Consider the following 17670-nt stretch of genomic DNA (forward strand, 5'->3'; position numbering starts at 1 on the left):
TTGGTGCTAACCTTTAAAGCCTAAACAGTCTGTCACCTTTCTTATCTGTGGGAATTATCTTCCAATACATCCCCCAAAGAGGGTGATGCTTATCTAACAGCAACCTACTGGTGGTCCCTGGCCCAAAACATATCCAGCTGTCCCAACCAGAGCCAGAGCCTTTTTGGTGGAACACTTTGTCTAATGAGACCAGGGCTCAGCGCAATGTATCTCAGTTATCTCACTCGCTGGGTCATCACCTTACAGTGGTGAGTGGGCTTGCACATTCCTATGGCCCTTGTGAGCGAAGCAGGGCCTCCCAAGGCGGTAAGGTCAAAGGGAAGGAGCTAGACAAAGAATGATCCAAGAAGTCCTCAACGGCAGAATAGGCGGATGTAAACAAGCGGTATGTTACAATGGCTGTGAAGGCAGATGAAGGCTGCAGCAGATAAGATCTACCAGTTTGTCATGACTACTCATGCCATTGGAACAGAGCCCTACTGCAAAGACACTGCGTTGGTCATTGTGCACTGATCTACACACCTAAAACAAATTCACGCACAGGCATCTTCCAAAAACCCAACCCAAACCCCCAAAGTCCCATGGTGATTGGCAAATGGTAACGGGGGCAGGATCATGAAATCTGGAAGCCCCTAGTCATGAACTGGCACATGGGTGGTAGATACAGATTCAGTTGTTCTGACTCAAGGAACGAGGCAGTTGAGCAGCTCTGCAGCTGTATCCATGACTGAGCAGCCCTTTTAGGATCCACTCTGCTCACCCCGAAAAGGGGGAGGGGCTAGGAAAGGTGGCCTAAACATAGTCTGCTTCCCCTTTTCCCTGTCTGGATTACTGCACCCAGTGAGGTCACCACCCAGTGGTCGTAAAAGACAATCCAACTTTGGAACATGGAACATACGGACTTTGTCAGATAATACAAATAACGAGCGTCCTGAATACAGAACTGCCATCATTGCAAGAGAGCTGCAGCGTTTTAACATCAATATTGCAGCGCTTCAAGAGATTCGAAGAGCAGGCGAGAAACAGCTGAAGGAAGAAAAAGGAGGCTACACATTCTTCTGGAAAGGTCTATCTGAACAAAAACATTGAATACATGGGATAGGCTTCGCTATCAAAAACGACCTTGTGAAGCTCCTGTCAGAAGTCCCTACCGGTATTAATGAGCGACTCTCAACCCTTCAAATAAAGCTCACCAAAAACCAACAGGCTACTATTATAAGCGCTCATGCACCAACACTGGATGCTGATGAAGACATGAAATAAATTTTTTACTCTCAGCTGGATACCATCCTATCAGAGACACCTAAGGAAGATAAAATTATCCTCCTGGGTGATTTTAATGCAAGAGTTGGGCGAGATTTCGATCTGTGGCCTGGGACTATTGGGAAAGAAGGAGTTGGCAACAGCAACCAGAACGGAATTTTACTTTTGATGATATGTGCAGCGCACAACCTTGTTATTACCAACACACTCTTTCGACAGAAAAATAAATTTAAAACTTCATGGAGGCATGAAAGTCTTCTTCACCGTCGCTATCGCCACTTGGTAGGCTTGATGTTGAGCTCTAACCAGTGTCCGGTCCAATTCAGAATGAGTTTTCTGCCACCGGCGCTCTAGCTGTCTCAGCGACCGTTTCCTCACCCTCAGCTCTGGAGAACACCATTGGGCTGTCTGGGCTCCATGCAATCGGAGAGGGCGCCTCAGAACCAGACAGCCCTGGTTAACTCCGCATTCCAGCGAGCCACCAGGAAATCAGATGAAAAGCCCTCAACATGGGATAAAGCATCCCCTACCACTCTCTGGAAACCATTTGGACCCATTAAGTGACAGGGGCGGACCATCCAAATCGGTCCCACCTCCCTGCAGAGGGGAAGGGTTGCGGAGAAGTCCAGTTGCACCAGGAAGTGATCCGACCATGGCACTTCTTTTGTTTTGCTTTTACTTAATGTCAGATCACCAGCATCCATAGAGGTGAGCACCAGATCTAAGGCATGTCCGTGACTATGAGTTGGGCCAAACTTATTCAGGGACAGCTCCATGGAGGCCATGCTTTCCACGAAGTCCCGAGCAGCCCCTTGTAAGGTCGTGTCGGCATGGATGTTAAAATCCCCTAGGACCACCAAACTAGGTGTCTCCAGGAGAACATCCGCCACGACCTGACCTGAAGCAGCTCGGGCAGGGAATCCTTGGTGCAGCGGGGAGGTCGGTACACCAAAAGGAATCCTGTACTGCCCCTATTGCCCAACTTCCAGAACATGCACTCAGAGAACTGGGTATTTCAGGTAGGACACCTGATGCAAGCTAGTGACTTCCTAAAAATCACTGCATACCCCCCCCTCCCCACCCACATGACCTGGGTTGCTGTGCATAACAGAAACCTGGTGGACAACCAGATGCTAAGACAGGCCCATCTGCTTCATCCAACCAAATCTCTGTTACACATGCCAGGTGAAGTCCTCCATCCACAATCAAGTCAGGGATGGCAGTGGTCTTATGAATCATTGTCCTAGCATTGCACAGCAGCACCTTCAGGTCGTGTGGGTTTCCCTTGTTGAGCACAAATATAACATTGAATCACAATGGTACAAAAAGCAGAGGTTGGAAGCAGAGGCGTAGCATCCAGGGGCGGCATTGCCGTGGAGGCACCCCCTGGGGGCGGGACATCATGACGCCATGACGTCATGACATCATGATGCATGCGTCAGGACCCGCCGAGCGAACGCTGGCTCCTGGGGCTTCCCTGTCTATGCTGCTTTAAAAATCCGGGCATGCGCAGTCCATCTCAGCCGGCGCTGCTGCTCCAGGGGCAACCCGCTAAGCGAGTGCTGGCTCCTGGAGCTCCCCCGTCCGTGCTGTAGCAGCACGGGTGGGGGAGCCCCACAAGCCGCCGATCTCGCAGGGCAGCCCCATAGCGGCAGTGACGGGTGGACCCCGGATGGGCCGCAGGGCAGAGTGGCTTCACTCTGCGGCTTTCTCTGGGCCACCGGCGGGGCGGGGCTGGCCCAAGTGTCACCCCTGCCCTCCCCTGGAATCTGGGGCAGACCGCCCCCCGCCGCCCGTCTCTATGCCCCTGGTTGGAAGAGACGACAAGGGCCATCCAGTCCAACCCCCTGCCAAGCAGGATACACCATCAAAGCATTCCTGACAGATGGCTGTCAAGCCTCTGCTTAAAGACCTCCAAAGAAGGAGACTCCACCACACTCCTTGGCAGCGAATTCCACTGTCGAACAGCTCTTAATGTCAGGAAGTTCTTCCTAATGTTTAGGTGGAATCTTCTTTCTTGCACTTTGAATCCATTGCCCCGTGTCCGCTTCTCTGGAGCAGCAGAAAACAGCCTTTCACCCTCCTCTATGTGACATCCTTTTATATATTTGAACATGGCTATCACATCACCCCTTAACCTTCTCTTCTCTAGGCCAGCTCCCTAAGCCGTTCCTCATAAGGCATCGTTTCCAAGCCTTTGACCATTTTGGTTGCCCTCCTCTGAACACGTTCCAGCTTGTCAGTATCCTTCTTGAACTGTGGTGCCCAGAACTGGACACAGTACTCCAGGTGAGGTCTGACCAGAGCAGAATACAATGGTACTATTACTTCCCTCCCCTTCATGGATCACTGCCTTGTCGTGGCGAAGGGGCTTGAATTACTCAGGGAAGCTATGAGCTATGCCGTGCAGGGCCACCCAAGATGGACAGGTCATAGTGGAGAGTTTGGACCAAACGTGATCCACCTGGAGGAGGAACTGGCAACCCACTCCAGTATCCCTGCCAAGAAAACTCCATGGACAAAGACAACAGGCATATAAAAGATATGACGCTGGAAGATGAGCCCCTCAGGTCGGAAGGCGTCCAACATGCTACTGGGGAAGAGCGGAGGACAAGTACAAGTAGATCCAAAGCAGATGAAGTGGCTGGGCCAAAGCCGAAAGGACACTCAGTTGCGGATATGCCTGGAAGCGAAAGGAAAGTCCAATGCTGTAAAGAAAAGTATTGCATAGGAACCTGGAATGTAAGAACCATGAACCTTGGTAAGCTGGATGTGGTCAAAAATGAGATGGCAAGAATAAACATTGACATCCTAGGCATCAGTGAACTAAAATGGACGGGAATGGGCGAATTCAGTTCAGATGACTATCATATCTACTACTGCGGGCAGGAATCCCGTAAAAGAAATGGAGTGGCCCTCATAGTCAACAAAAAAGTGGCGAAAGCTGTACTGGGATGCAATTTCAAAAATGATAGATTGATCTCGATACGAATCCAAGGCAGTCCTTTTAACATCACAGTAATCCAAGTTTATGCACCAACTTCCAGTGCTGAAGAAACTGAAATTGACCAATTCTATGAAGACTTACAACACCTTATAGAAATGACACCAAAGAAGGATGTTCTTCTCATTATAGGGGATTGGAATGCTAAAGTAGGGAGTCAAGAGATAAAAGGAACAACTGGCAAGTTTGGCCTTGGAGTTCAAAATGAAGCAGGGCAAAGGCTAATAGAGTTCTGTCAGGAGAACAAGCTGGTCATCACAAACACTCTTTTCCAACAACACAAGAGACGACTCTACACATGGACTTCACCAGATGGGCGACATCGAAATCAGATTGATTATATTCTCTGCAGCCAAAGATGGAGAAGCTCTATACACTCAGCAAAAACAAGACCTGGAGCTGACTGTGGCTCTGATCATCAGCTTCTTATAGCAAAATTCCAGCTTAAACTGAAGAAAGTAGGAAAAACCACTGGGCCAGTAAGATACAATCTAAATCAAATTCCTTATGAATACACAGTTGAAGTGAAAAACAGGTTTAAGGACTTAGATTTGGTGGATAGAGTGCCTGAAGAACTGTGGATGGAGGCTCGTAACATTATACAGGAGGCAGCAACGAAAACCATCCCAATGAAAAAGAAATGCAAGAAAGCAAAGTGGCTGTCCAATGAGGCCTTAAAAATAGCGGGGGAGAGAAGGCAAGCAAAATGCGAGGGAGATAGTGAAAGATACAGGAAATTGAATGCAGATTTCCAAAGAATAGCAAGGAGAGACAAGAGGGCCTTTCTAAACGAACAATGCAAAGAAATAGAGGAAAATAACAGAATGGGAAAAACCAGAGATCTGTTCAAGAAAATTGGAGATATGAAAGGAACATTTCGTACAAAGATTACCACAATTAAGGACAAAAGTGGAAAGGACCTAACAGAAGCAGAAGACATCAAGAAGAGGTGGCAAGAATACACAGAGGAACTATACCAGAAAGATATAGAGGTCTCATACACCCCAGGTAGTGTGGTTGCTGACCTTGAGCCAGACATCCTGGAGAGTGAAGTCAAATGGGCCTTAGAAAGCCTTGCTAACAACAAGGCCAGTGGAAGTGATGATATTCCAGCTGAACTATTTAAAATCCTAAAAGATGATGCTGTTAAGGTGCTACACTCAATATGCCAACAAGTTTGGAAAACTCAGCAGTGGCCAGAGGATTGGAGAAGATCAGTTTACATCCCAATCCCAAAGAAGGGCAGTGCCAAAGAATGCTCTAACTACCGCACAATTGCACTCATTTCACACGCTAGCAAGGTTATGCTTAAAATTCTACAAGGCAGGCTTAAGCAGTACGTGGACCGAGAACTCCCAGAAGTGCAAGCTGGATTTCGAAGGGGCAGAGGAACCAGAGACCAAATTGCAAACATGCGCTGGATTATGGAGAAAGCTAGAGAGTTCCAGAAAAACATCTACTTCTGCTTCATTGACTACGCAAAAGCATTTGACTGTGTCGACCACAGCAAACTATGGAAAGTTCTTAAAGAAATGGGAGTGCCGGATCACCTCATCTGTCTCCTGAGAAATCTCTATTTGGGACAAGAAGCTACAGTTAGAACTGGATATGGAATAACTGATTGGTTCAAAATTGGGAAAGGAGTACGACAAGGCTGTATATTGTCTCCCTGCTTATTTAACTTATATGCAGAATTCATCATGCGAAAGGCTGGGCTGGATGAATCCCAAACCGGAATTAAGATTGCCGGAAAAAATATCAACAACCTCAGATATGCTGATGATACTACCTTGATGGCAGAAAGTGAGGAGGAATTAAAGAACCTTTTAATGAGGGTGAAAGAAGAGAGCGCAAAATATGGTCTGAAGCTCAACATCAAAAAAACTAAGATCATGGCCACTGGTCCCATCACCTCCTGGCAAATAGAAGGGGAAGAAATGGAGGCAGTGAGAGATTTCACTTTCTTGGGTTCCATGATCACTGCAGATGGTGACAGCAGTCACGAAATTAGAAGACGCCTGCTTCTTGGGAGAAAAGCAATGACAAACATAGACAGCATCTCAAAAAGCAGAGACATCACCTTGCCGACAAAGGTCCGTATAGTTAAAGCTATGGTTTTCCCAGTAGTAATGTACGGAAGTGAGAGCTGGACCATCAAGAAGGCTGATCGCCGAAGAATTGATGCTTTTGAATTATGGTGCTGGAGGAGACTCTTGAGAGTCCCATGGACTGCAAGAAGATAAAACCTATCCATTCTTAAAGAAATCAGCCCTGAGTGCTCACTAGAAGGACAGATCCTGAAGTTGAGGCTCCAGTACTTGGGCCACCTCATGAGAAGAGAAGACTCCCTAGAAAAGACCCTGATGTTGGGAAAGATGGAGGGCACAAGGAGAAGGGGACGGCAGAGGATGAGATGGTTGGACAGTGTTCTCAAAGCGACTGGCATGAGTTTGGCCAAACTGCGAGAGGCAGTGAAGGATAGGCGTGCCTGGCGTGGTCTGGTCCATGGGGTCACGAAGAGTCGGACACGACTGAACGACTGAACAACAACAACAACAAGCAGATTCATATTTCTCTTCTTCTTTAATACTTCAGCATGAATTTGATCTGTTCTTGAAGACGAACCATATCTTGGTACAATATATAGTCGTACATTCTCCTCTTGGCTCTAATAAAAACGTTCCAGTGGTCACATTAACAGTGCAGGAGAGGGTATTTTTGTGATTAATGTGGTGCAACATGATTTTTGTGGTGCAGGTTGTGCCCCGGGCTATGATGTGTGATTTTCCGGTGACTTCTGGGTGGCCCAAAACAAAAAGGGTGAGGATCCATGAGGATCCGTGCTTCAGAACCAGGTTTTGGGGCCGTGGTATCACCGCGAAGCGGTGGACCCGTGTTTTTTGTGGTGCAGGCTGTGCCCCTGGCTTTGATGTGTGATTTGCCGGTGAGTTTGATGTGGCGCAGTGCAAAAAGGGTGCAGATTCGTGAGGATCCGCGCTTCAGAACCCCGTTTTTTGGCCGTGGTGTCGCCAGGAAGCGGTGGACCCGTGTTTTTTGTGGTGCAGGCTGTGCCCCTGGCTATGATGTGTGATTTGCCTGTGAGTTTAATGTGGCGCAGTGCAAAAGGGTGCGGATTCGTGAGGATCCGCGCTTCAGAACCCCGTTTTTTGGCCGTGGTGCGGCCAGGAAGCGGTGGACCCGTGTTTTTTGTGGTGCAGGCTGTGCCTCTGGCTATGATGTGTGATTTGCCGGTGAGTTTGATGTGGCGCAGTGCCAAAAGGGTGCGGATTCGTGAGGATCCGCGCTTCAGAACCCCGTTTTTTGGCCGTGGTGTCGCCAGGAAGCGGTGGACCCGTGTTTTTTGTGGTGCAGGCTGTGCCCCTGGCTATGATGTGTGATTTGCCTGTGAGTTTGATGTGGCGCAGTGCAAAAGGGTGCGGATTCGTGAGGATCCGCGCTTCAGAACCCCGTTTTTGGGCCGTGGTGTCGCCAGGAAGCGGTGGACCCGTGTTTTTTGTGGTGCAGGCTGTGCCCCTGGCTATGATGTGTGATTTGCCTGTGAGTTTGATGTGGCGCAGTGCAAAAGGGTGCGGATTCGTGAGGATCCGCGCTTCAGAACCCCGTTTTTGGGCCGTGGTGCGGCCAGGAAGCGGTGGACCCGTGATTTTTGTGGTGCAGGCTGTGCCCCTGGCTATGATGTGTGATTTGCCTGTGAGTTTGATGTGGCGCAGTGCAAAAGGGGTGCGGATTCGTGAGGATCCGCGCTTCAGAACCCCGTTTTTGGGCCGTGGTGTCGCCAGGAAGCGGTGGACCCGTGTTTTTTGTGGTGCAGGCTGTGCCCCTGGCTATGATGTGTGATTTGCCTGTGAGTTTGATGTGGCGCAGTGCAAAAGGGTGCGGATTCGTGAGGATCCGCGCTTCAGAACCCCGTTTTTGGGCCGTGGTGCGGCCAGGAAGCGGTGGACCCGTGATTTTTGTGGTGCAGGCTGTGCCCCTGGCTATGATGTGTGATTTGCCTGTGAGTTTGATGTGGCGCAGTGCCAAAAGGGTGCGGATTCGTGAGGATCCGCTCTTCAGAACCCCGTTTTTGGGCCGTGGTGCGGCCAGGAAGCGGTGGACCAGTGTTTTTTGTGGTGCAGGCTGTGCCCCTGGCTATGATGTGTGACTTGCCGTTGAGTTTGATGTGGCGCAGTGCAAAAGGGTGCGGATTCGTGAGGATCCGCGCTTCAGAACCCTGTTTTTGGGCCGTGGTGTCTCCAGGAAGCGGTGGACCCGTGTTTTTTGTGGTGCAGGCTGTACCCCTGGCTATGATGTGTGACTTGACGGTGAGTTTGATGTGGCGCAGTGCAAAAAGGGTGAGGATCCGTGAGGATCCGCGCTTCAGAACCATGTTTTTGCGCCATTGCGGCCTCACGGAATAGTGGAAACGTGATTTTTTTGGTCCTGCCTATAGATTAGTATTTGGTGTAGAGTATCATGGTGGTTTTATTTTGTTTCAATATAAAAATCATATGAATTCATGTGGATCCATGCCTCGGATCTATGTTTTTGTGGTGCAGAACCCCGTTTTTGGGCCGTGGTGTCGCCAGGAAGCGGTGGACCCGTGTTTTTTTGTGGTGCAGGCTGTGCCCCTGGCTATGATGTGTGATTTGCCGTTGAGTTTGATGTGGCGCAGTGCAAAAAGGGTGAGGATCTGTGAGGATCTGCGCTTCAGAACCATGTTTTTGCGCCATTGTGGCATCACGGAATAGTGGAAACGTGATTTTTTTGGTGCTGCCTATAGATTAGTATTTGGTGTAGAGTATCATGGTGGTTTTGTTTTGTTTCAATATAAAAATCATATGAATTCATGTGGATCCATGCCTCGGATCTATGTTTTTTGTGGTGCAGAACCCCGTTTTTGGGCCGTGGTGTCGCCAGGAAGCGGTGGACCCGTGTTTTTTGTGGTGCAGGCTGTGCCCCTTGCAATGATGTGTGATTTGCCGGTGAGTTTGATGTGGCCCAGTGCAAAAAGGGTGAGGATCCGTGAGGATCCGCGCTTCAGAACCATGTTTTTGCGCCATTGCGGCCTCACGGAATAGTGGAAACGTGATTTTTTTGGTGCTGCCTATAGATTCATATTTGGTCTAGAGTATCATGGTGGTTTTGTTTTGTTTCAATATAAAAATCATATGAATTCATGTGGATCCATGCCTCGGATCTATGTTTTTTGTGGTGCAGAACCCTGTTTTTTGGCCGTGGTGTCGCCAGGAAGCGGTGGACCCGTGTTTTTTGTGGTGCAGGCTGTACCCCTTGCTATGATGTGTGATTTGCCGGTGAATTTGGTGTGGTCCAGTGCAAAAAGGGTGAGGATCCGTGAGGATCCACGCTTCAGAACCACGTTTTTGATCCACGGTGTTGCCAGGATGCTGTGGACCCGTGTTTTTGTGGTGCAGGCTGTGCCCCTGGACATTATGTGTGATTTGACGGTGAGTTAGGGGTGGCCCAATGCAAAAAGGGTGCGGATCCGTGAGGATCCATGCTTCAAAACCAAGTTTTTGCGCCCTATTGTCGCGAGGAAGCCATGGATCCCAGATTTTTGTGGTGCAGGCTGTGCCCCTGGACATGATATGTGATTTGACGGTGAGTTTGGGGTGTCCCAATGCAGAAATCATGAGGATCCATGAGGATCCGTGTTTTTTAAACAAGTTTTTGCACCATTGTGGCCCCACAAAACAGTGGATGCATGATTTTTTTGATGCTACATATAGACTGAGATGTGGTCTACAGTATCATGGTGGTTTTTTTTCATTTGAATGAAAAAATCATATGAATTCATGAGGATCCGTCTAGATCCGCCTTTTACCCTGGACCGTAGCGACCCTTGGCGAGGCTGGAACACAGCTCCAGACAGGGCCGTCACGTCTCCTGCGGTTCGCTCGGCGCGCGCCATCCCCAGCTTCCCAGGCGATTTGGCCTCTCTGGGCGCCGATCCAGCCCCAGATCTCCCTCCTGGACTGAGGGGGGAGGGCGGCGGCGGGAAAGAGTCCGATCTGGCAAAGAAGGATCGCCCTCCCCACCCGCTTTCCCAAAATAATCCAGGGGTCCCGGAGTTCTTCATTACGCACGGTGCGGAGCGCAGAAGGAAAACAACCATCACCGTGCGCTTTTTCAAGTGCTTGGCGCGCCTCCACTCCCCGACCACCCGCTTTCTGGAGGTTGGATCCCCGCAACATATACATTTTGTTATTATAAAAAAAAGATGCACACAGATCGATCGGGACCATTCTGCACTCACCCGCACCTGCCCGGCGCTGGAGCCTCTCCAGCCTCCCGCAACGCAAGCGGCGCGCAGAAGGAGCAGGGCCCCCCTGGAGAGATCCAGCCTCCTCCAGCTCTGCAGCTCCCTCCCCTTTCCCCGAAGGCGCCCCTTATTTCCAACCCCCGCTAGCGAACCCCCCTCCCCTTTATAAAGGGCAGGCGAGGACCCTCCCCCTGCTCCTCTGATGGCCACCCGAGGGAGCCAATGGGCGCGCCCTGGCACCTAGCAACACCCAGCCGGTTGGCTGCCGGCGGCCGCAGCCCCCTTTTTTCCGAGGGGCCAATGGGAAGCGGCGGCGGGTTGGGTTCCCGGGGCTCTCCCCCCAGCTCGGAGGAAGAGGGAGCTGAGAGGCGCAGACAACAGCTGGGCGGCGAGGCAGCCAATGGGAAGCGCGGAGGCCCCGCCAGCATGGGAGGTGGGAGGGAAGATAACAAACCGAACGCAGCGCGCCTTAAAGGGGCCGCGGGGTGCAGCATCCCGGGCCAAGCCGGAGGAGCGGGGAGTGGGCTTCCTCGGAAGCAAGCCCCGTTCACCTCGATGGGGCTTGCTCCCAGGTAACGGCTTGGAATCGTGCGAGGCGCGTGTGTCCCAAGTTGCCGATCTGCAGTCCTATGGCTATGACTCAGAAGTAAATTGCATTGGATTAAATGGTGTTTATTTCCACCTCCTCTACCCACAAATTAATTGGGTTTAGGATTGTAGCCTTGGCCAGGAGAGAAGAATCAGGGGAATTCCGCTATCCGGTTGTTTACTGCAAAACAAGAACAACAAATCCCAAAGAGTCTTGTGGCACGTTGAAGGAGCACGCATTTGTTATTCCGGCCCAAGGTGTGCTAACTAGAGTCTACTTCATCCCATATATGGTGGTGATTCTCAGTTACAGGGTTGTGCACACACAATCATACTCACACATGCATAGCAGTGGAAGGAGAGTTGTATGCAGTGGGGTCAAACAGAAATCCTGTATACCTGAAGGAGCGTCTCCACCCCCATCATTCAGCCCGGACACTGAGATCCAGCGCCGAGGGCCTTCTGGCGGTTCCCTCACTGCGAGAAGCAAAACTACAGGGAACCAGGCAGAGGGCCTTCTCGGTAGTGGCGCCCGCCCTGTGGAACGCCCTCCCGTCAGAAGTCAAGGGAATAAACAACTACCTGACATTCAGAAAACACCTAAAGGCAGCCCTGTTTAGGGAAGTTTTTAATTTGTGACTCTGTATTGTATTTTGGTATTTGTTGGAGGCCGCCCAGAGTGGCTGGGGAGACCCGGCCAGATGGGCGGGGTATAAATAAATTATTATTATTATTATTATTATTATTATTATTATTATTATTATTATTATTATCCCAGAATCGCAGGTAGTGACTATTCAGATCAGATTAGAGCTACAATGTAGGCAGGAAAAGCACAGAGACTCTTTAGGGAAGCAGTTGATAGGCTACGAAATGAACCGACTTGGTAGTGCTGAGTGAATTTACAACTGCAAACCATTGTCTCTATTAAGTCCCAAATGAATTGCATTGGATGTCTCCAATATTTGCAATGCAGCAGTTTCACTCTGGAGCCTTCCTATGAAATTCCATCCTTTAAACCTGGCCATTCTAACATCAGTGGGGAATGCCCTGACACCTTGAAAAGTGCTCCTGCTACAGTAGTTTCTGAATGCTGCCATTTCGGGGGTCAGATTTATGTCCTTTTATTCTTTTGCTTATGACAGCTTTTCCAAACCTTCCATATGTTGTGGCTTACAACCTCCATCATTCTTGACCATTGGCCATGCTGACTGGGGCTGATGAAGGTTATGACCAGTTGTTGGGAATCCCAATTGGGCAGAGTGCCTAGGTCAGTCCCTGGCACCTCCAGGTAGGACTGGGAATGTCCCCTGCCTAAAACACTGCAGAGCTGCTGCCAGTCAGTGTAGATGATACTGAGCTCTGTGGACCAGATGTTTGACTCAGCAGAAGGCAGTTTCCTATGTTTGTAGCTTCCCTGTTCTCTTTCACACACAGCAATAACATCACCTCCAGGGGAGAAAAGAGAAAGAAAAACAGGCCCTCTCCAGCTCACCTTCCAGAAGGGTCTTCAGCTATTAGCTCCTATGGCAACAAATCACTTGTGCCCAGCCAACTCTTTAGTTATGCAAAGGTTCAAACAAAAGAGAATGTCCCAGACTATTTGTGTGCCAAACTATCTGTTTGAAGTGAGACACTAGCTTGACCATAAAATAATAAAATGAAATGAAACCATCCTAAAATCTTACACAGCTGTAAAAACCACAGGATTGGAAGAGACCCCCAGAGGACCTCCAGCCCAACCCCAATCCTAGAACAATTTGAATTGCATCATTTGAATTTACTTGTTAAGGCTGTGGGAGTCAGAATTGCACTTGGCTTAACCAAAGGAGGAATTGATATCTGAAGAAGTGTGCATGCACACGAAAGCTCATACCAAGAACAAACTTAGTTGGTCTCTAAGGTGCTACTGGGAGGAATTTTTTTGTTTTTTATTTTGTTTTGACAAAGGAGGAATGACAGCCAAGACGAGCGCAGAGAGAATAAACCTGCATCAGCACAACCGGATGCCTTCCTCTGCCCCAACTGCAACAAAACATGTCTCTCCCGCATCGGTTTCTACAGCCACAGCAGGCACTGTAACTCTTACAGTTTGACTTCGCCCCCCAAGGCGCGCTCCTCCACTGTCTCCCAAGACAGAAGGAAGCCAACACAACAACGTTTAGAGGTTCTATGATCAACAGCTACAGTCGTACCTTAGAAGTCGAACGGAATCCGTCCTGGAAGTCCGTTCGACTTCCAAAATGTTTGGAAACCAAGGCGTGGCTTCTGATTAGCTGCAGGAATATCCTGCAGCCAATCGGAAGCTGCAGGAGCTGCACCGGAGTTCCAAAGAACGTTCGCAAACCGGAACACTCACTTCCGGGTTTGCAATGTTCAGGAGCCAAAACGCTTGACTCCCAAGGCGTTTGGCTTCCAAGGTACAACTGTACTAGCCATGATGGCAATGCTCTGCCTTCACAGTTGGCAGAAGCCGTAATGCTTCTGAATACCAGTTGCTGGAAAATGCAGGGCAGGCAGTGGGGAGAGTGCTCTTGGGCTGCGGTCCCTCTTGAGGTTTCCCCACAAGCATCTGGTTGGCTACTGTAAAAACAGGATGCTCAATTAGCTGGGCCTTTGGTCTGATATAGCAAGCTGTTCTTACATGCTGTGCAACTCAAAAGGAGCCATCCAGCCCAGCCTATGACACTAGCATCCAGAACCTAGATAATTATATTCCCCTCTCACTGGCCTTGGGTGTAGGGCTTGCAATTCCTTGCAGATCACCTCCTCTGAACCCAAAACAGCAACTCACCAGCAACAGCAGGACGCATAACAGGTGTAATGAGAGGAGTTTATAAAATTATGCATGGCATGAAGAGAGTGGACAGAGAAAGGTTTTTCTCCCTCACTCATAGAAGACTGAGTGTTGGGAAACTCAGGACAATTAAAAGGAAGTCCTGGCTCTGCCAATAAGTGGTTCTAGCGCCACCTAGTGTTAGACTCCTTGCTTTCTGCCCTACCATACCTTTTGCAGGGGTAGGCAACCTAAGGCCCATGGGCCGGATGCAGCCCAATCACCCTCTAAATGCGGCCCCTGGGAATCAGTGTGTTTTTACATGAGTAGAATGTGTCCTTTTATTTAAAATGCATCTCTGGGTTATTTGTGGGGCATAGGAATTCGTTCATTTCCCCCCCCCCAAAAAAAAATATAGTCCGGCCCACCACATGGTCTGAGGGACGGTGGAACGGCCCACGGCTGAAAAAGGTTGCTGACCCCTGCCCTATAGGCACCACAGCTACCCAGCAAGTGCAAGGCTTCACGCATTAGTCCACAAAGGCGATGCCATAAATAAGTCTGTTGGACTGAATGGATAAGTAAGATAATGTGACCATGCAGAACTGGAAAAATTAACAGCAAAACTAAGAGGATCTAATGGCAAGGGTTTCATGGAAGAATGGGTGCCTTTTTTGGACTATTTAAAGAAATATTATAGTAGGATGAACTCATGAGCAGGATTCGAGCTATGAGCAACAGAAGTGATAAGATGAAGATGAAGAAGAAGAAGAGGAGGAGTTTGGATTTGATATCCTGCTTTATCACTAACCGAAGGAGTCTCAAAGAGGCTAACAATCTCCTTTCCCTTCTTCCTCTCCCACAACAAACACTCTGTGAGGTGAGTGGGGCTGAGAGACTTCAGAGAAGTGTGACTAGCCCAAGGTCACCCAGCAGCTGCATGTGGAGGAGCGGAGACGCGAACCCGGTTCCCCAGATTACGAGTCTACCGCTCTTAACCACTACACCACACTGGGTTATAATATTGTGGTTATGATTTAATAGATAGAAGACAGGGTGCAGCAGAAGGGGAGAAACAACTCTATGGAAAACGGGGTGGGATTTCGACAAAGACAGGAGAAAATATGAAATTGTGTTTTGATTGTATATTTTGAAAATGTTGAAACTTAATAAAACATAATGGGGGAAAATGAAATGAAATGAATCTGTTGGGACTTTGCAGGTCCCACGAGACTTTTCTATTTCTTACTGTGTTGTAGTCTGGACAAGCTCCTGCTGTTTCAAGTCTGCTGTTTCCAACCCCCGCTAGACAGATACTTTTAACATTTCATTTTTATGCTGTTTTAAAAATGTATAGCCCTTTATCTTTGTCAAAACAAAAACAAAACAAAACCTTGAGACTGACGGGTGTTTAGCACGCAATAACTGCAAGGCAGTAAACACAGCAGAAGATAAATAATTGAGCACATCACACACAGCCTTCGTCTAACTAGCACCTTCCAGGTGTTATTGGACTCCAACTCCCATCAGCCCTGATCACCATGGCTAGAGGTTAGGGATGATGGGAGTTGGAGTCCGGTGACATCTGGAGAGCCAATGCTTCACCAGCCCTGGTCTACACCGCCTGGCAGAAGTTCTTGCAGGATTTCAGGCAAGGGTTTCTCCCAGCCCTACCTGGAAGTGCCTGGGATTGAACTCGGGACCAGCTTCAGCCAGCCAATGGCCACCCGCTTTAAAACAGCTCTGATCATGGTTTGTGCAGCAAATAAATGAAGGGATCGCAATGCACACATGACCGACTGACAGCTCCCTTTGTGCCCAAATGAAGCAGGATCCTCTAGACAAGGTTTCCATGCAGAGAAAGACAACGAAGAAGAGAGAGGGGCCTGGCTCTTGTTTTGTATACAGTGCAGGATCTGCTGGGTGGTGCTGGTGAAATGCAGCCCCCCCCCTTGAGAAGACCGCTGGATGGGGGAAAGGACTGGGCGGTGTGGCAGGAGGCCGGTGACAACAGCCCTCCCCAGTCAAACGCTCTGGAAATGGGGGGGGGGGGCTGGAGGCAGGCAGGGGAGGCTTTGAAAGGGAGCAGAATGCAATGGAAGATGGGATTCCCTTCAGAGGGGGGACACACACACACACACACAGGTTTTAAACTGTTTTATTGTTGACCTTAACTATTTTTTTAAAATTTCAAATAGCTTTTTTATTGATTATTGTTTTATTCCTTTTGGAAATGGCATACAGGGTTTTTGTGCAATCAGAGAGTATATAAATTTTATGAAATAAATAAAACACACAAACTTGATTGATTGCATTTATATCCCACTTTTTTCCAAGGAGCTCAGAGTGACGTGAACATGGTTCTTATTCCCCTCCTCATTTAACCCCCTGCAACAACCCTGTGGTGTAGGTTGTTTTTGTTGTTATTATGTATTTTGTGTTTTTTTATACTGTGATTTTATGTTGTGACTGCAGGTATAGTGCAGTTAAATGAATGAATGAATGAATGAATGAATGAATGACAGAGGGATCACTTTTCTAATCCGCTGTTCCCAGTTTGCTCCATCCCTAGATTGCTTCATTTGTGATTTTTTTTTTTAATTGTGGTACCTTTTTAAAAAAAAAGCACTTTAGTCTCCCTTTCTACTTCTATATATTTTTTAAATGCAGCACACTCCTAGAGACACCACCTCCCCAAATGCAATGCATTTTAAATGCCATTTTCACTGTCCCCCCCCTTTTAAGCACCTTCCCCCAAATATGCATGTTTTTGGTGGGAGAACCGCATTGTGAAGTTTTGAGAACTGTGCATTTCAAAAAAACAAACAAACAATAGCAGTGTTTCGGTTCTAATATTTTTCTGAGACGTGCCCTTTAGGTGAGGGGCTGGTTGCATCAAAATGTGGACCGAACCAAACTTCTCCCCCATCCTTAAGCACACAAACACACACACTATTTCTAGTCAAATCAGGTTTTGGAACCAGTAACCTGTTTCCCTTGCTTATCAGAGGTGAAAGGGTGAGTGTACACACCAGTGACTTCTGGGCCAAGGGTGGTTAAGGTGGCGATTTAAAGTCATGGTTGGACTACAGCTCCCATCATCCCTGACCATTGGGCTGAGCTAGCCGGGACTGATGGGATGAGGAGTCCAACAGCAGCAGAAGAGTCACAGAGTCCTCTTTAGATTTAGACCCTGGAGAGGCACTGCTGTTCAGTGTCAACAGTAGTGAGTTAGATGGACAAATGCTTGCAAATGAAACCTCAAAGATTTGACGGGGAAAACATAGCTCCGCGATTCACATTCTACTTTTAAAATGCAGACACAGATGTATTTATTACGTAATGTTGTGCCATGCCACCACACCTGGAAGTAAGTGATTTGAAATGCATAATTGTGATAAGAATTGTGGAGGAAGAGCCTGCTGGATCAGGCCATTGGCCCACCTAGTCCAGCATCCTGTTCTCACAGTGGCCAGCCAGCAGCAAGCAGGACTTGAACACAGGAGCACTCTCCCCATTGTGGTTCCCTGCAACTGGTATTCAGAAGCATTGCTGTGGCGGCAGGGCAGAGCCATCGTGGCTAGCAGCCATTGATAGCCCCTTTCTCTACGAATTTGTCTAATCCTCTTGTGAAGCCATCCAAGTTGGTGGACGTCGCTGCGTCCTGTGGAAGTGAGTTCCGCAGTTTAACTTTGTGCTGGGTGAAGAAGTATGCAACGAAAATTAAGGGCAAAGAGCAAGCCACATTGAGGGGAA

General features: G+C 48.7%; 1 protein-coding gene across 1 annotated transcript in view; it reads right to left on the bottom strand.

The window, feature by feature from the left end:
• YPEL2 (yippee like 2) overlaps nucleotides 1–10978 on the bottom strand; it is a 70277-nt gene extending 59299 nt beyond the window's left edge. The window contains exons 1-2 of the mRNA XM_033172583.1: nucleotides 10801–10978; nucleotides 10545–10693 (exon numbers count right to left, since the gene is read on the bottom strand). Coding sequence (XP_033028474.1) covers nucleotides 10545–10693; nucleotides 10801–10978 — 327 coding nt within the window. The remainder of the gene's footprint in view (nucleotides 1–10544; nucleotides 10694–10800) is intronic.
• Between the last annotated feature and the right edge of the window lie 6692 nt (nucleotides 10979–17670).

The sequence above is a fragment of the Lacerta agilis genome, chromosome 15, assembly GCF_009819535.1.
Source record: "Lacerta agilis isolate rLacAgi1 chromosome 15, rLacAgi1.pri, whole genome shotgun sequence".
NCBI lineage: Eukaryota > Metazoa > Chordata > Lepidosauria > Squamata > Lacertidae > Lacerta > Lacerta agilis.